General features: G+C 37.2%; 2 protein-coding genes across 2 annotated transcripts; one reads left to right on the top strand and one right to left on the bottom strand.

Annotated features, from left to right (window-relative positions):
• The first annotated feature begins 22 nt into the window (after positions 1-22).
• Positions 23-9,491, top strand: LOC100181980 (trifunctional enzyme subunit alpha, mitochondrial). Its single transcript, XM_002119559.5, has 20 exons — positions 23-172; positions 303-344; positions 509-576; positions 824-957; positions 1,325-1,463; positions 1,704-1,791; positions 1,872-2,006; positions 2,288-2,413; positions 2,700-2,821; positions 3,050-3,216; positions 3,500-3,670; positions 4,335-4,470; positions 5,031-5,117; positions 5,499-5,639; positions 5,906-6,055; positions 6,389-6,503; positions 6,988-7,105; positions 7,394-7,484; positions 8,293-8,347; positions 9,119-9,491. The coding sequence occupies exons 1-20, from the start codon at positions 109-111 to the stop codon at positions 9,265-9,267; spliced, it is 2,298 nt and encodes a 765-aa protein (XP_002119595.1). The 5' UTR covers positions 23-108; the 3' UTR covers positions 9,268-9,491.
• Positions 9,492-9,920: 429 nt separating this feature from the next.
• LOC778730 (Krueppel-like factor 10) lies at positions 9,921-13,475 on the bottom strand. The gene is made up of 3 exons (XM_002119229.5): positions 12,848-13,475; positions 11,757-12,062; positions 9,921-11,686 (listed from the first exon to the last, which is right to left on the bottom strand). Exons 1-3 carry the CDS (start codon positions 13,025-13,027, stop codon positions 10,241-10,243), a joined length of 1,932 nt encoding a protein of 643 aa, XP_002119265.3. The 5' UTR covers positions 13,028-13,475; the 3' UTR covers positions 9,921-10,240.
• Between the last annotated feature and the right edge of the window lie 5,776 nt (positions 13,476-19,251).

Genomic DNA, 19,251 nt, shown 5'->3' on the forward strand with positions numbered 1-19,251 from the left:
TATGTACGGCAATGTATATGGTGCGCATTTACTGAGGGTTTTATTTGTGGCAGGATAAACGGTTTGTTTTGTTGCTTCTAATAATTTATTTTCTGGAATTCTGTAAAGATGTCTTCACTTATTCGAACACTGAGACACCCATGTTTGAAACGTCATTTATTTTTAAAAAGACGTAAGTTTATTTTTTATTTTCTAAATGTAGATGCAATATTTTATTTTGAACTTCCCATTAACTGTAATGTAATCGACAGCAAGTTAAACTAAATGTACAAATATTCTTCATTATATTTTTTACATTTCAGATTCTGGTGAACGACATTTATCAATTTCATCTTTGTTGAATGGTTGGTAAAATATTTTAGTATTGATCATATTAGGCATATCTATATAAAATAATTCAAGAATTGTCAGTCAATTTACTTCTCTTTAACATTACACTAAACGCATACGTTTAATAATATATATATAATTAATATATATATATAATACATTCAATTGTTTTTCCCAGGCAAACACATGAACATTGACTATCAAGATGATGTAGCTGTTGTAAGATTGGACAAAGCAGATGCAAAAGTAAATACGAATTTTCTATATTGAACAACCAATCAAAAACGAGCTGTAAAAATCAAAGATTTTTCTTATTTCCAATAATATATATAAATGTATATATAATATATAGAGAATGCGTGCCAAAGTTAAACTTGTTACTAAACTTGTTAATACCCCAAATAAAGTTAAAAGCCTTAAATGTGTTTTTTCCTTTTTCACACTGAGGTATATTTTCACTCTATAAAGTTTATATTATTCTACTTGTCTTTAGATGAACACACTAAGCACTGAAGTAATGACTGAGTTTCAAGATATTTTCAATGAAATTCAAAGAAACAAATCTGTGAAAGCAGCCGTGCTAATATCTGCCAAGCCTGGAAACTTTGTAGCTGGTGCTGATATAGAGTAAGAAATTATATATAGAAGAGTTTGTGTTGTGTCACATAACATCAATCAATATATTTTCGTAGTGAAATTATTAAGTAATGATCTAATGCATAGGAAAAGTTGTACTATGCTAAGCCCTTTTAATGTAAAATCTTATTGCATATAATATAAACAGAGATAGAGGTGCAGTGTTGGTGTAGAATCCGCCTGCTACCCCATAAACTCATCTCCAGTCATTGCCCCATACTGGCTTTTTCTTTGTTTTTATTTTTTTAGCATTTTTCTGTTTTTTTTTTCTTATGCAGTGGTACCCAATCTACTTTGGTTATAGTTTAATAGTGCAAGTTATGTATGCATTCATTTACCTGTTCAACTTGTTTTTCAGTATGCTTAAAAATGCTGGAAGCGCTGAAGAGACGACAGCTCTTGCAAAGAACGGACAACGACTTTTCCATGAACTTGAAAACAGCAAGAAACCATTTGTTGCTGCAATCAATGGTGTAGCATTGGGAGGAGGACTTGAGGTAAATAAATGATTTTTTGAACCAAAAGTAAAGTTGCCAGACATCCTGGTTCAAACAGGGGCAGTAGGTCTTATGATGAAAACACATTCTTTCAAGAAACATTGAATTTGCTAGTTGATTTATTATTATTACGCTTAAATAGTGATATTTTGCTCCTACTGTATCAGTATAACTTGGATTTCTATCATATTCTGCCCTTCATGACCACATACATTAACCTAACTTTACTTATCTCTCCAGCTAACACTGGCTTGCCAATATAGAATCGCAACTACTGACAAATCCACCAACCTTGGAGTGCCTGAAGTTATGCTTGGGTTGTTACCAGGTTAGATAAGCTGTTGTTTGTAGTTTTTTTATCCTTAGTTTCTTCATTCAATGTCTGTTATAATCCAACCCTTAACTTAGGTGCTGGAGGAACACAGAGACTTCCACAGTTAGTAGGAGTTGCATCAGCATTAGATATGGCACTTACAGGGAAGAACATTAAAGCTAAGAAAGCAAAAAGGATGGGCCTCGTTCATCAACTTGTAGAACCGCTGGGTGAGCTTACTGTTTGTTAAGATTAAGATGATAATTTTTATGTTGAAGTACTTAAAATGTTAAAAGTGCTTTTTATGTTTCAAATTTATGTTGTTTTTTTTAGGTTTTTAATTAAAAACTTGTACACAGACTACAACAGCCTGAAAAAATGATCTAATGCCTAAAAAATGAACTAAAACTAAAAAATTAGCTCTTACCTTGAATCCCACAATATACATTTAAAGACGAATGTGCATCGATGCAAAAAAATTAGCCAACCCACTTGTATTCATTAAACGCAGGTCCTGGATTGGTTGATGCACAAACAGGGACCATGCAATACCTGGAGAGGATTGCTGTTGATACAGCACGTGGCCTCGCTAATGGAAGTGTGAAAATACCACCAATCAAACATTCTCAACAAGACAGTAAGTTATATACCACTATACCAGCATTCCCCTAATAATATTTTTTAGTTTTAAAAAAGAAATATATATATATATGTGACAATGTGAACTAATTCAGTAAAATGACATAAATGAAGGATAAAATATAAAAAAAAAAATATTTTGGTTTTGTTTAAACTTACTTGTGTAGATATTTTTATTGAAGGACTGTTAACTCTTATGCTTTTAATTGCAGTATGTCTGTACTTTAATTTCAATCTAGTTATTTCTGAAGATTAATGCCCAAAAACAACTAACGTTTTTCCAGGAATAATTGCTTACCTTCTAAAGTTCGGATTCTTCGAAAATTATTTCTTCAATAAAATGATCAAAGGAAAAGTAATGAAACAAACCAAAGGTTTATTCCCTGCACCTCTGCTTATTGCTGATGTAAGTGGCTTTTATCACATTTAGTGTTGTGTATTTCTGACTTTTCATCTACCATCTGGCAAGTTATGACGATTCCTCTGCCATGACAAGAAACATATTTAAAACAGGTGTTAATCAAACGACGAAACATCAAAAATATATTTTTTATACCAGATGAGCCGTTAAAAAATTATTTAATTTTTGTCTGGTAGCAGAAGTAACATAATATATCCCTGCAATGTTACACAGGTTATAAGGGAAGGGGTAATAAACGGACATGACAAAGGATATGAAGCAGAAGCTGCCGGATTTGGAAAGTTGTCGCAAACAAATGAATCTAAAGCCCTTATTGGGTTGTATGATGGACAGACTCACTGTAAGAAGAATCGATTTGGGAAGCCAGCTAAACCTGCTCAGTAAGTGGTTGTTTTATATTTAAGACGCTAAATTTATGTTTGTATGGTACTTTGTAATTTGTATAATGTTTTTTGGTATACACTGTTACAACAGTGAGCATTAGGTGTTAGGTGTAAAAATGCATTATTTGTGTATGGGGCAGAAAAATACACCCGTTTTATAACCCGACAGTTAGCATGAGGTTTATGAATGCACCATTTGTGTCTGGGACATAAAAGACACCCATGGATGTAAATACCTCTACGAGTGAACGTTATATATTAAACTATATTTTATACACAGGAACATAGCAGTACTTGGTGCTGGCTTAATGGGTGCAGGCATAGCACAAGTAAGCATGGATAAAGGTTACAATGTTACGCTGAAAGATTCCTTCAGTTCTGGGTTGGCTAAGGGTCAGGAACAAATCTATAAAGGTTATAATTTGTCTGCGAAGAAGAAGAAAATAACAACGTAAGTTATGTTGGTAAGATTACTTTTAAGTATAGATAATATTATACATTTTGTTGCCCTTGGTAAAACTAATTCCCACGTCACACAGTTTAAATTCTTTGTTTGTAAGTCTTTTTTTATTCAAGTTTTAATAATGTTCAAATCTACCAATAGTTTATTTTTAAATCTAATTAAACCTTCAATCTTGTCAAAACCCATTATTTCTAAGGAGCCAAAGTTTAAAATATGGGTAATATTATTTTAAGTAAAATTTCTATGTTTGCTATAACTACAATATAACTATATTCCAATAAAGTAACTGCAGGAAATGTCCCGATTGATTAGGGTTTGTTATGTTGCCAATAGGACTACTTCAATATATTGGAACAGCAATACAATGTCAAAGTAATACAAATTACAAACCTATTCCACAATGACTTGAATTCATTGCAAATTTATGGGGTTTAATTTGTTTCCTGTATTTAATAAAATCTGCAATTTGAATAAAATATCACTATATATATATATATATATATATATAAGATAAATTTAAATATTAAAATATATTTTTTCAGGGTATGTGCTTTGTGTAAACTTTTAAAACTAGTTGTTTTTTTACTGTTTTACTTGCACAAAAATGTTTTTAAAAACAGAAACACTTCTTTTAAATTTTTGTTTATTTCAGTTTCGAACGTGACCAAATTGTTGCGAAACTTGACGCAACTCTTTCTTATGATTCACTCAAGACATCAGACATGGTGATCGAGGCCGTGTTCGAAGATATCAACATTAAACATAAAGTTATCAAAGAAACTGAAGCTGTAAGTTGGATTATGTTTCTTGGCATGTTTTGGTTAGGTTTAAATTCGTGTATAGAATCCTGTTGTGTAAAATTAGTATGTCAGTTATGTAGTGTATGTAGAAGTTTGTCCGCTGCTGTCAATGGTTGGACACTTGCTTAAACTAAAGATCTGGGGTTCAATGCTCCATACTGATTGACTAATGTGTTCGTTAAAAAACACTTGGAAAAGACACATTTCTCACTTCTAACCCAGTGGTTACTATAGGCTGGTAGCAGCCTGGGTATTGGTAGAATGGTCAAACTCTAGCCTAAACCCCCACCCTAGTTCCTAAAGCATGATATGCTGCAGGGCCACACCCATATATATTAGAATGAGCATATGTAATTTTGCGGTAATGGGCCAACTCTTGCCTAAATCCTAGGTCCCATGGCATGCCTCACTGTAGGAAGTCATCCATATAGAATATAATAAGCATATACAGTGTTGCAGTAATAGGCAACTCCGGTCTGATTCCCAGGTTCCTTGTCAGATCTTGGTGTAAGAGTATTTACAATAATAAATGACATTTTAACATGCAGGTGATACCCGAACATTGTATATTTGCATCAAACACTTCAGCTCTCCCAATATCGGATATTGCCAAGGCAAGCAAGAGGCCAGAAAAGGTAAAATTATTAATCAATTTTTATTTTTTAAATTTTGTGAACATAAAAATAGAAGTTGTTCAAATAAATCAATTTTTGACTTAAGCCAAAAAAGTAACTGCCAAGAAGGGAGGATTTAAAAATAACTGTTTTTTAATATTAAACCTTTATTAAATTTTATGACCCACTTAATGTTAATTGTATAATTGTCATGTAATATAGAGTCATACACTATAAACAAAACTGCTTTTATTCCAAATTTTTAATGGTTTGTATGGCAAGATTTTTTCAGGGTTTGTCACCAGCTCAACCCAATATACTAGAACTAGAGTCTATATTACATTATGCATGTTAGCAGAAGTATTAAAATATTTTATTCATTATTTAAATCAAACTCCACAGGTAATAGGAATGCATTACTTTTCACCAGTGGATAAAATGCAGCTGTTAGAAATCATTACAACGGACACAACATCTAAAGATACGGTCGCTTCTGCTGTACAAGTTGGTTTAAAGCAAGGGAAACTTGTCATAGTTGTTAAGGTGGGTAGTTTGCTGCTACAGTGGTTTATGTTTTCATATTGACAATGAATATATGCATAAAGAAGTGAGAAATGCTCCATATAATATAGTAGGTTGGGAGAAGATGGGACAACTTCAATTTATTTTTCCGTCCCATTAAGGTAGTAAACAAAGAACATTCAAAGAATTATAAAACTGTATCCTCACGACTCCCATAGACCCACACACTGGCCAATTAGATTGTGGCTAACTATTAAACTTATATTCCTAACATATTGACCACACAGGATGGTCCCGGGTTCTACACGACTCGTCTCCTCGCTCCCACTCTCTCCGAAGTAATCCGGATGTTGCAGGAAGGTGTTGGTCCTCAGAAGATTGATAAACTCGCAACATCATTCGGATTTCCTGTCGGAATCGCGACTCTGCTTGATGAGGTATGATGTCATAATGGGTTCATATGATGTCATAGTTTATGGCTTTAAAGTTGTAGTTGTGTAAATACTGTTATGGGTGACAACTTTTAAAACCAGTGTGGCATTCTATTTTAAGCCTAATAGTTTTATTCTGCGCTATTAGGTGGGTAATCCAAAGTACATTGCAATCAGCACATTAATCAATGAGATTTTCTATGTTTGACAACTATGAGTGTAACTGCATTTTAACAATGATTATGTCATCCCAGATTTTTGCAAAAAAAATTACACATGACTTGACCACTTACACTAGTATAAATATCCTTCACTCTAAAACTTATACCCCACACACAGGTTGGTATAGACGTTGCTGTCCACGTGTCTGAATACCTGGGGGGTGTGTTTGGTGATCGGTTTGCAGGGGGTAATGTACAAGTGCTCAAGAACCTTGTTGACAGTGGTTGTGCAGGTAAATATCACAATAAAGTTCTAAACTTAAAGTCAACTGTCCTTTATATTGTATGTTTTATATTAGTTAAACCCAACAGAACATTTATGTATTTTCAAAAGAATCGCATCACATTTTAATTTTCCAAGTACACTGGTATCTTACGTTGTTTTATTACATAAGTTAAACCCAACATTTCTTTATTTGATAGCATTGCATCACTACAGATAAATATACAATACGTTGTGTAATGTTTTTAATGCAAGTCTGCTGCATTGTTGTATCATATAGAGCAACAATCCACTTGTTAATTCATAAAATATTACACCACTAGATGATGCTAGAGAGGTGAAAGCATGTATTCAAATACATAGATGTAACTTCTGACATGACTAGTAATTGGGTATAAATAAAACTACCATATATTATATATGTAAATACATTAGTTAGTTGCCACATATGACCTAATTAACCATTACATGTATAAGATTGTTATGTTACATAGGTCGCAAGACAGGAAAAGGCGTTTATGTTTATTCTGATGCGAAAGCAAAGACGCGACCAGTTAACGACACGGCTACCAAGATATTGAAGGAATTTGCCATGGAACCAGTTGATGCAGTGTAAGTGTTGTATTTGTGGGTGTATGTATCTTTGGACACAGATACATAACTACAATTTCTCCAACCCAGGTATTCAAAATTCATGTTAGCCATGCATTTAATGCCGTCACCTGTCACCATTATGGGCGCATGTGTCCTTGGGCAAGACATTTCTTGTCACTTAAATCTTAGTCATATCATTGTGTTACCAAGGACATAATATCAAAACCATAATTAAGTTACATCACTTCACTTATCATTGTTTTATCTCCAATTAAATTAATTTTTTTACCATCTTCCAATCCACAGTTCAAGCGACAGCGATATCCAACTCCGATTAATATCGCGGTTTGTAAACGAGGCAGTGATGTGCTTGCAGGAAGGTATCTTGGATAACCCTGTAAGTAAAGTGATGTCTAACCTAATGTAGTGGTTGCCTGTTAAGTTGTAACACAGCGATTTGCTCAAGCAAGGGGTTTTTAAACTTTTCTGGTTCACAGCAGACTTGGATCCTAAATTTCCAAGATCTGGGATCGATTTTCTGTCGAAACTGAAAAAATATATTTAATTTTGTGACAAAACTTTGTCATAATGTGTTGGTAATTATTGATAGTTTCAACCTTCAGGCACATTGGAGCTGCACCGTTGTACCAAACATATTCACTTCCCAGATTTAAAAACACAGTGTTAAGTTCTTAGCCATCAGTGTATGCAGCCATGTATTGTTTACTTACGTGTATTAACTATTGAATACTGCAGCATAGGTTGCCCTTCCATGCGGTTAAGAGCGGATATGATCTAATACACTGCTGACATTTAGATAATCCAGTCGAAATATAGTTTCCTCTATATATGAAGTATTATTAATACAATCATCCATATTATTTATATATTAGTTATATGTTGGTTAGCTCATGCTGACAAAGCAACATAACTTAAATTAACTTAATTATAAAATAGCTCTTCCAGTAAAGTCTTATTTTATTGTGCCAATGTTTTACATGTAGCTATATAATATTTTACGATTTTTTGTGTCATAATGGTATTTATTTTGTTTCAAAGAGATTTTTTAAGGTTTTAATATGACTGGTAGCAACAATAGCGGAATATTTAATTAACTCAGCTGTAAATTAACTCCCTTCTAAAGTTTCCCCAACCACAATAATTCCGTATGTTAACACTATAATAACATCGTCATATGATTATAGCTTGAAGGAGACATAGGAGCAGTGTTTGGCCTTGGATTCCCACCACACTTAGGAGGTAAACATTTTATTATATTTTGATTTGCATTTTTGACAATTTTTGAAAGGTTTAGCAGTCTGTAAACTATACAAGTTACACGTGTTTTTTTTATTTTTTTCGCTTTTTTTTGCTCATGGTTTTCTAGTTCATTTTACCAAGCATGTGCAATGCTCAAAACATAGGCTGTTGGGTTTAAAGACCTAATTTCAAATTGTAGCTTGTGTGTGTCGAATTATGGCGTGGTCGTATTATTTCCTCCTGTGACACACGCTGCAGATTAAACTCAATTGTCAGCGCTCAGTGTTCGACACGAGTATGTACGTGATCTGAACCACGGCTAATGTTTCGTGTTGACTTGGCGCTCCCTGTTTGCTGACTAACCACAGAACAACGATCAGTTACCACGCCTGTTAGTTAGCCATGGTGCCTGTAGTCACTGTAGTGTTTCATTGTCAACATCATTTGGTCAACAAATACTCAAATACTATTCTTTCACTCCCTGAGAAAAACATGTCGTAAGCAAACTCGTGTTTACGTGTCTTACCGAGCATTTATATCGTAAGCATTTCAACAAGGGCATCTGAAACTTGCACGACCCTGTTTATTTGGAGTGACGGTTCACCACAAAATTGCCTTAAAACGTTTAAATTTAAAGTAACTACTAGAAGGTCTGATAACCCAAAATTTTCGGGACTGTCGCAAAAGGTAGGTTTATTAACAGCCCTAAATGCTCGATGTACACAGCATTTCTCATGCGCAATAATGGTATGTAACGTCTTTTTTACATAGGTCCCTTCCGCTACGTTGACCTGCATGGTGCTGCGCCACTAGTTGAACATATGCGTCGATTCGAGGCTGCATACGGACCAGCATTCACCCCATGCTCACTGCTGCTAGAACATGCAAAAGATTCCAGCAAGAAATTCCACTTGTCCTAGACGATGTTTTACCCGCTGCATTATAAATATATAGGTACCCAGCGTGCTATTTTTCGAAACGTAATTTTGCCAACCGGTACCGTGCTACGGTCGTGTTTTAGTGTAATTCAAGTTTCCAAAGAATCTATTATTGATATTTATGTTGAAGTTCAACTATGACGTTTAAATGCAACCGCTCCAAAGTTTCTGTTGATTTGCGTTGTTAATAAATTAGTAAAGTTTGACTTTTGTTTTGGTTAATATGATCGTGTGTGTGATGAACTGCACGACTCTTATAATAAACAATAGTCCGGTTCTACTGTGAGGCATTGGACGGTAGTTTAGTATTTTTTTACTGTATTGAAACACACACATGTTCCAACTTGACAGTGAGCATGAGGTGTATGTGTTTGGTCTATACGCAACCCATGTTATATATCGACAGTGAGCATGAGGCATTTTTATCGACCAACTTACAACGTTCTACAACACGACATAAAATCGCTACAACAATAAGTTGTTTTCTTGCATATAACCTGCGGTTTCTATGAACCATGATTCGTAGTACGATGACACCAAATACTAGAAATACAATTCTCTGCAAGCCATTGCTACTAAACCCTCAGCTTTACTATGCCTCGCATTGCCGCATTTGCAATATAAGATAAAACAAGTTTTTAAGGCGTTTGTATATTGGAATCAGAAACGAAACGTTGAAATACATTGTACAGCTGCAACACCTTTTGGAAGAAGTTCCGAAAAAATGGTTGAGGTCATGCAGCGTATGTCGTGTCAATATACGACTAACTACTGTTTGACCTGGATAAATTTGGTTGTATTGCACTCAGAAGAGCAGAATAGCGTGTAGGTGCTTCATTGGTAATACAGAACAATGTTTTATTGAACTTAAATGATAAAGCTTCGAGCTAACATAAAGAGCATTGGCTCGAAAATAAACAGTTTTTGAAAATAAAGAAAAACATAACAGTGGTGATTATGACGTTGTCGCCGTCATCAATGGCAACCTACAAGGGGTAGTAGTTGCGAGGCTGACGTATTGAATGACTTTAGCCGGCGCTGATGCCTGTACTGTTTTTGGGGCGATTTTAATTTGGTTTCGGCAACTAGGAGTTGTCGGTATCGATGTGGGGGTATATCCAACGGGTGTGGGACATGACGTGTTGCTAGGCAACAACGTAGGTGGGTCGGAAGTGCGGGGGGAGGAAGATAGTTTGTTGATTTCTTTCTGCCAGTTGGGAATCTTGCGGTTACCGTTGTGGCGTTTCATGTGTTTGGTTAGGTGGTCGCTTCGCATGAAACGTCGGTCGCAAATCGGGCAAGCAAATCGCTTTTCTCCGGTGTGGGTACGACGATGACGTGATAGTTCATCGGAACGAGCAAAGCATTTACCGCAGTTTTCCCATTGGCATTTAAACGGTTTCTCGCCGGTGTGGGTGCGCAAATGGGCTTTCAGATGGCTGCTTTTGAAATAGGTCTTTCCGCAGTTCTCGTAGGTACAAATATGGGACCTTCGGCGATTGGTGTCGCTAGATATCTTGTCCGTCGCCATGTATGGTGATTGGGTGAAGTCAACGGGCGAAGTTGGCGGTGTAACTCGCAGTGCTAGAGGTGCAGGTGCGAGGGTACATAGTTTTTGAGTGGGTTGTGTCGTCGGGGGTAAATACTCAGTTTTCACTTTTGTTGTGTCTATTACCGGCGGTAATGTAAAGTTGGCGTGTTGTTGTTGTTGGTCTTGTGGGTTGACCATGAGAAGAACAGCGCTGGAAGATTGGTGGAGCGCCTGCATGTTGCCCATTATAACTATGGGCATGGTGTGAATGTTACTGTTGGCCGTTATTGGGAGAAACTGACCACTGCCGTTGTGTAGAAGTTTGATTGGTTGGATTGAGGAAGCTGGGATTGCCGTTGGTTGAGATATAGTTGGCATAAAGAATGGAGCAAAAGTGGGCGGTTTCGAATCCGAAGGGAATTGGGTTTCTGGCTCGGGTTTTTCGGCGGGTTTGTCATTTTCGCTGTCGTCTGTATCCATGTCCGAGCATTCATCCTTTGTGCTTTCGGACCCAGAAGTTGGGCTTACTTCGCTGTTGGCTGGTGACGCTGCGGGGGTGAGGTACACTGGTGTGTTTAATGTTGGGCTGTACGGTCTTGTAGTTGCGGTGTCAACCATTGTAGGGGAGTCGCAGCAGCTGGCTGATAAAGAGGGAGGGGCGTACAATAAATAATCCTTGTTCGACAATTCATTGTCTGTACAACAGCTGCATGTATCCGAATGCGAGCTGTCGTTGCCATGGGAACCAGTGACGGTTGTGTGCGCTGGCTTGGAAGTCATCGTCATGGTTGGTTGGGCGTTAGTGAGGTGTGTTATGGCGTGTTGAGTGTCCACGACTGGGGGCGGGGGTGTGTACGGTGGAGTAGACATCTGAAAATAGTTGGTAATTTAGAACAATTTACTTATTAAAGTTTAATTGTAAAATTATCGCTGCGCTTACCGTAGTAATAGCTGTGTGATGGCTTGGACTCGACGCTGATCGAGAGTTATTTTCGGATTCGTCCAAAAACGTTTGGCGGTACTTTTTCCTGTATCGTAGTCGTGGAGGTAGCACCGGTTTTCTGGACCCGTTTAGTTGGTTGGTTTGTCCACCACATAGTGAAAGTAGGGTGTCGGCTGCTTCGCAATCGTTGCATCCAGTACACGAGTCGCTACTATGTCTGGACCTGGAGTCCGAGTCGGAAAGATCAGCTCTTTGGCATTGGTGGGCGAATTGCTCCATGTTACTTGGTGTACAACAGCTAGTCTGTAAACAAATCGCGTATAAGACAACTGAACTTCTTTTACACAGACGGGAGAAATACGTTGAGTATTCCGCCACTGTCCCTAAATAAGGCGTTGGCTTAGTTTCCAGACTGAACACGCAGCGATCACGCTAGGCTGTTGAAAGAACCCACGCGCTGATCACGCAGCGGCCGCGTGGACAAACAAATGTGAAATAGCGGGAGGCTCCTGACGTAACTCTTTGCTTCGCTTTACAGCTGATCGGCGCAAAATAAAGAAACAAATAGGAGTAAAAGGTGGGAGTGGTCATTCATTCAGCGCATGGGCGTCTTGACCGTTTCTGGTTGGCGCAAATGGACAAAAACTCCCACACCCCTTTTAGGGGGACTAATAAACACTTTAGTTAGCGCTTTAGCGCGAGCAATCTAACCACGATAAACAAACCAAAAACGGCGCCTTTTAGCAAACAATTTAAACGGTAATAAAAACTAGGTTAAGTGTTACTTTGCAAGTTATTCTTATCGCATTCGTAGGCGCTTTATCAGTTCAAATACGTAACATACGAAACCACAAAAATTTTAAACCCGGGAAAAGGAGACAAGGCGTAACGTGGGAAAACGGATAAGCTAAAAAGTATGAACACGATGCGAACTAAACATCTCACTCAACGTAAAGTTCTAGACTTAGGATGAAAAAATACAGAACTTCCAAGCGAATTTAAAGTTTTTGTTAACGAAAAACTTAACGAAAAAAAGTTCAAATTTTACCGTATTTTTACTAAATAATGAACAAATATTTAATTCTTACCTCAAATTCGCATGTAGAATTCGTTGGAGAAGCAGGTAATGATCTCATTATTGTAATATAGTATGATAACAAAGGCACTCTAGTATTCCTGTCTTTAGATTTGTAGATCCGTTCAATAGAGCGGGCAAGCACGAATAGGTTGAGTTCATACAGCAGCGCATCAACAAGTAAGGCTAACATGGGCGGGTTTTTGCCGCTGGCCAATCACGATCGAGCTGTGTGTGGCGTCACTAGATGCGGAGGAGTGATCACGCGGCCGCTGCGTGATTTCGGTCTACCGGCCGCGTGCACAAAGAAAGGGCAGCACATGTGCATTTATGTGAATCATATGACTCGCTGTGTTGTAATCCTATTTCGATTCTCGAAGAAATTTTGGTATATAAAAGAAACCACGTCCTCAATGTATAGTTACACTAAAATACAGAGATTTTGTTAAGTTATACAACTTTTTATTGGACTAATTATGAACCATGTAACCAGTTTTATGCCCAAACTCATACATCCATTTTATGCATATTTAAAGACTTGATTTTTGTCTTTTCGGTTACAATAACGAAGCTTAAGATAAAACACATACAGAAAACGAAAATACGGGAAGTAACAGTAAAACGACAGTCGTTGGTTAAACAATGTAAATATAATACAGAAGTAAAACACTTCTTGTTAAATAAAACGTGGTCAAACTTTCAAAACTTTTAAATATTTTCCGAAATAAGATTGCTCACGTTAGCAAGTACGACTTTCATTCACCCCATGTGTATAACTCACGTTACAAACATGATATAGTAGAGACAACCGGTGTACATGTGTTACGCCTGATGTCCAAAGTCCAATCAGTAACGCGACAAACACCTTACCCTATACGCCGGTATCAAATCGCCGGTTCACGCGTTCACGCTAGCAACGTGGACATATATATATATACAGATATATAGTAGGGTGGGGGGGATGGAACACCCTTTCATTTTATTTTCTTGTTCCATGTGGTAGTAAACAAGGAACATTTAATGAATTACAAAACCGTATCCTCACGACTTTCATAGACCACTGTTAATTGTTTAAAACAAGTTCAGGATATTTGGATAACTTGTGCTATAAAGGTTTCCCATCTCCCCCCACGCCTCTATGTTTTTGTGGCTCCGTGACTCGTGTAAAAAGCGTGTTAATTGTTAAAAACACTATTAAGAAATATTGGATATTATTTGTTAATAGATTATGTATTAATCTAACTATATATACCCCGGCCTATACTATGTATATACATTGTCCTGTCAGCAATTCTATTGTAAACACAGGCTGTCCCTACGGGCTGGGAAATTTATAATTGAAACTTACCCAATGGTCTATATATAGAACCGATGTATTTGCCGTTGAATTTAAAACGACACAGTATGCTGCACTGTTTTAAGGAACTTTAACTATAACAATCCATTCAGATTAAAAACACATTGTACAATAAACAAATTTTTATTTGTGATTATTTCAGGTTTGCGAGTTTATAAAAAAATCGATCTTATTTCTAATTTAAGCCGTTTTTTTTCTATGTTTACCTTTGAGGGACTACTAGTTTGTTTGTCCAAGAGTTTGTGTGTGTTTACATGTAGTAGGCCACATATAATGGCTTTTCCTTAGGTGGTCTATAATATGTACTTGGTGTATTTGTCGAAGCAAAACAACAAGTCTACACACTATGATTCATGTTGTTTGCATCGAGCTTCAGATTTTTCAATAATTAATTTATCTTGAACTTATTGACCTAAGAGTCGGAGGTCGTTCAAAGTTTACCATACATTGTGTTGAAAGATGGATGCCTTTAGCATGATATTTCCTGTATACGTGTTCTAACAAATGCTCTGATAGAGTCGTGGTTACAGAATTCTATAATTATATAATGTTTACTACAAAATGAGACGATGAAAAATGACAACATGAACCATCTTACCTCAAAGCTAACATATACATAGAGTTTTGGATAGTATATCTGTACAAAACCTGTATCCAATTCTCACATAATATTGGTCTATCAGTTAATAAAGAAATGGTCAACAATGTCGTTTTAATCTTATATTAAGTGGGCGTGTCGTAGTTAAAATTAAACTCCACAATAAACCCAGACAGGGTCATAAAAACTACCAAGTAATCGGGATTTGCCCAGCCCGCAACTCTACGCACACGACCTATTTGGAAGGAAGCATCGTCAACAACATTCCTTTAACTGCGTGTAATAGGCGTGGTATCATGCGCTTATGTAAGCCACAGCGCGTGATCGTTGCCATGCTGAAACGTTTATGCTACTACTATAACGTTGGACGCCATTTCACCCGGGGCTATTCTACTTACTGCAAACACCGTGGCATTTGAAAGCTTGGGTGGTACGGTATTAACGCGACCGCAGAAGTTCCGCGCGGGCATTTGCAGGGTACAATTGAAACTGTCATTCGCTTAACTTTCTACCCGTTTTAAAATATTTTGTACTGCGGAGTAAGATGGAACACCTTTAGCACATAATATCCAAATATCCTGATCGTGTTTTAAACAATTTACAACAGTCTGGGGGAGTCGCGAAGATACAGTTTTACATTTTATTGAACGTTCTTTGTTTACTACAAAATGGGATAAGAAAATAGAATGAAAAGGTGTCCTATTACCTCCTATCTTGCTATATTTTAAACAGAAACTAATTTTATTTTGTTTATTACCATATTTTAACAATTTGGAACGTCTCATTTAGGTAATTACTTGATTATTTCCATTTTTAGGATCATAAGAAGTACAACAAAATTAAATAAATTAGGGCGTTGAATATTTGTGAGCCCAAATGTCTAGTTTAAATGCTATGATAAGATTTGCATCTTGCGAAACCAGTGGAAAATTTTAACAAATCCTCCGGCATGCAGGGCATATTATTACTGTGGTTCGTGATGCAGCAAACGCATCAGTTGGTCACGCGGCAAATGCGTGACACAATAGCTTAGTTAGCGTGATAAGCAGCTCATGCTTTCTGTCGGTTTAACACATAGTCCCAAAGGGCCTGCGCTATATACCATTGCATTGAACTCTAATGTAAAACTGCCTGTGTATTTTCTCAATATATAAAAACGGTTACAACTTTGGCTTTTTCCGTTGTGTACTACGGGATGGCCACAAATGTATATAGGCAACGGTTTAAAGTACTGCGGCAAGCAACGCCGAGGTTTTACTATGAGTGTGCGTACGTATGGCGCTGTAAAATAAACAAGACCACGAACTCATCGTACCAGGGCAATAAACCGTCATCGTTTAATTAAAAAACGTCATGGGTTAGTCTTTGTTTGTTCGTTTACGGGTCAAGCAATTTTCAGTTTATGTACAAGACCTTTGAGTTTTCAATGACCAACACTATTTTACAAGCACGGTTAAATAAATTTTCTACTGATGCATATTTACACAAGCGTATTAAAACATAAGACCCGTTTTTTTGCAGTGCCTGTTTAAATGCAGTACATCGTTGAATCTGTATTTAAACACATATAGCATAGCATTAAAACGTCGATTTTAAGTATGTCACGGCTGTAATGTGATGCATTTCAGTCGTAACCCACAAGAACGCCGCCCCGGAAGCTCCGTAAATGTTTCAAGTTTACTGGAACGGCATTCTTTCAGTCGCAAGACATTATATAAAGCTAAAACATGGCTTACTAGAAGGCCGTGACCCAGATTAAATTCATTTTAATTGTTTTGTTATCTGAATTATTTTATAGTTGTGGAAGCTATGAATACGGGGAAGATACCGTTAGCACATAATATAGTGGAGTGGGGGAAGATGGGACACCTTTAGCACAAAATATCCAAGCATCATGATGGTGTTTAAAACAACTAACCGTGGTCTATGGGAGTCGTGAGGATATAGTTTTATAATTCTTTAAAAGTTCTTCGTTTACTACGACGAGAAAATAGAGCTAAAATCTGTCCCATCTTCCCCACCCTACTGTATCATATATTTTTATGATCATGTTTTTTGGAGTCGTGGGTAATTGTTTGTTATTTAAAAGTAACATCTGTGCTTCGATGGCCCGTGTTTTTGTTTTGAAAGCTTTGAATATTTGAAACCACTCCCTATGAATGCAGCCAGTTAGGTGCCTACACGTCACAAGCCAGTTGTAAGGATCATAATTGCTTCCTGTGACGTAACACCCAAGCATGAAAGTAATGGCAAATGCAACCGGCTGTCACGGGCCAGCAGTCGTGTTGGCTGACGAGGTGTTTATCTGATGATTTCATTGTACGTGGCAAACAAAACGAATTAAGAGTGCTTTGGTATGAATGGCCCTCAAAGTACAATTCATCACTCTGATATACGGCCGCAACGCCCACTCAAACCGTCGCATTTGATTGGCTGTAAGCAAACCGATTATTTTTTCAACTATATGTCTGTCGGGCAACGGGTTTTGACCAAGACAATATCCTGAGGCAGCAAATTTATAAAGAAACAAACTAATTTGAAATTTAAGGAGAATTGTTGTTTCAGCGGAAATACAATGCGTCAAATGACTTCACAATAATTCGCCCTTACGTAACAATACGCCCAACTTTTTCTTGGCTCTGATTGGTTGAAATCAAGACAGATAATAACCAATCATGTATTAGCGGCGTGGACATACGGGATATATATATAAATTGACATCTTCCATCTGTTCAAACCGACAAGTATAGAAAATACAAATGTAATTGAAAACCCAAGTCATGCGAACAAAACGTTATGGTTTTACAGAATGGCGGCCGGCGAATTCATTAAACCGACGCCAATGGCTTGTGTATGTGAAAACATTGTACAATGCTTATACCGTTTACTTGTATTTGCTATACCGTAAAACACAAAGGCTTTGGACATGGCATACTAAAACAAGTTAAAACAGCCCGTGCTAGAATGATATAAGCCCAAGGGATTGTGTATTGACCCTGAGGCCCAGTTCATGTCCCCAAGAATTTTAAGCGTATGATGTTTCGCATGAATTATTACATTTTGAAACGCCTTTAATTGGCTCCTTATACGGCAACCATAGACCGTGAAATGACCCAAATACCATCTTTCCGCTACGCATGAGAGAAAACCAGGGATATTTAACGTGCAAAAAGTATGACTACGTATGTCTCAGCTATTTATCTTTTAGTCAATTATATTTAGACTTGTTTTGACAAGAATGGTGGTGAATTTTATTTTATATTATAACCGCATTAAACCGACGAAACGTGTATCTATAATATAGTAAGTCGGGGGAAGATGGGACGCCTCTTCATTGTTTTTTCTCCTCCCATTTGGTCGTAAAAAACATTCAAAAAATTATAAATCGTATCCTTACAACTCCCATAGACCGTTGGTAATTGTTTAAAACACGGCCAAGATGTTTGGATATTATGTGCTAAATGTGTCCCATCTTCCCCCACCCTACAATATATCTAAAGGTAAAATGTTGACAGGCATTATCGAATGCCCGGCCGGCCGGCCATTAATTATTTAACGGTCGCTGTTTTATACCGGTCGTTTTAAATGGGAAATTACGCTGTAATGGTAGAAAGTTTTGCAGAGAATAACTTTATTTATTAAGTGGTAAAAATATGGCTACTTCATGCGGAAATGTTGCAATTTTTATGCAGAATTGGAACTTGCTTAGAAAAAAGGGAAATTTTAACAGGGCGGAATTTAAACGTGCTGTTAAAATCAGCGGTTGACAAATGCAAATAAACATCGTAAGATTCTTGGCTAGAGTATGCGCGGTTATTCAAACAAAAACGAAACTTACGTAACGCCACACCCCCGTCACGTGACCGTTACGTACCACGAGCTGTGCACGCGTCGAACACGCGACGACCACGCCGCCCAGAGCAGTGGGCGAAGACGTACATTGCGCCATGAGGAACCGACGGTCTAAATTGGGCGTTTTCGCGTCATCGAAAAGTCTGGGTTGCGACATGTTTTAATACCATGTGCTAAGGGATAATGGTTAAGTCATGTCCAATTTGGAGATGGAAATAAACACCGGGCCATTTGCACCACACCATTACCATGTCAACGTGTGCTCGTGGGTGTTTGAACGGAATGCCCCACCCATATAGACTTAAACAGCAGTAAACATGTTGACCAGTATTATGCCGCATCATCTGAAATTCACGTACGTGGTTTTATTGAAAACCCGATTCACCCTGAGGTTAACAGGAGGTGGGAAAATTAGTGCATCCTGTTTTTCAACGTTTGCTATTGCTGGCGGGCCAAAGTTCATATCCAAGCACTTTACACACCACACTGTAATGTTAATGCATCGATTAAGATTTAAAATACATGTGAGAATTGTGGATGAGACTGTTTATAATGGAAAAGGGCATAATACGAAACATTTTTAAAACTTTGGCATGGTTGTTTGTTTGCA

The sequence above is a fragment of the Ciona intestinalis genome, chromosome 1 (assembly GCF_000224145.3).
Source record: "Ciona intestinalis chromosome 1, KH, whole genome shotgun sequence".
In the NCBI taxonomy this organism is placed as follows: Eukaryota; Metazoa; Chordata; class Ascidiacea; order Phlebobranchia; family Cionidae; genus Ciona; species Ciona intestinalis.

Bases quoted from the DNA above. Each gene is read 5' to 3' on its own strand.
- LOC100181980 (XM_002119559.5), top strand. From the start codon at position 109: ATGTCTTCACTTATTCGAACACTGAGACACCCATGTTTGAAACGTCAT. The intron at 3,217-3,499 runs GTAAGTGGTTGT...TTTTATACACAG, and splicing joins AAGCCAGCTAAACCTGCTCA to GAACATAGCAGTACTTGGTG. The intron at 6,504-6,987 runs GTAAATATCACA...TATGTTACATAG, and splicing joins TGTTGACAGTGGTTGTGCAG to GTCGCAAGACAGGAAAAGGC.
- LOC778730 (XM_002119229.5), bottom strand. From the start codon at position 13,027: ATGTTAGCCTTACTTGTTGATGCGCTGCTGTATGAACTCAACCTATTC. The intron at 12,063-12,847 runs GTAAGAATTAAA...ATTTGTTTACAG, and splicing joins ATTCTACATGCGAATTTGAG to ACTAGCTGTTGTACACCAAG. The intron at 11,687-11,756 runs GTAAGCGCAGCG...AACTATTTTCAG, and splicing joins ATCACACAGCTATTACTACG to ATGTCTACTCCACCGTACAC.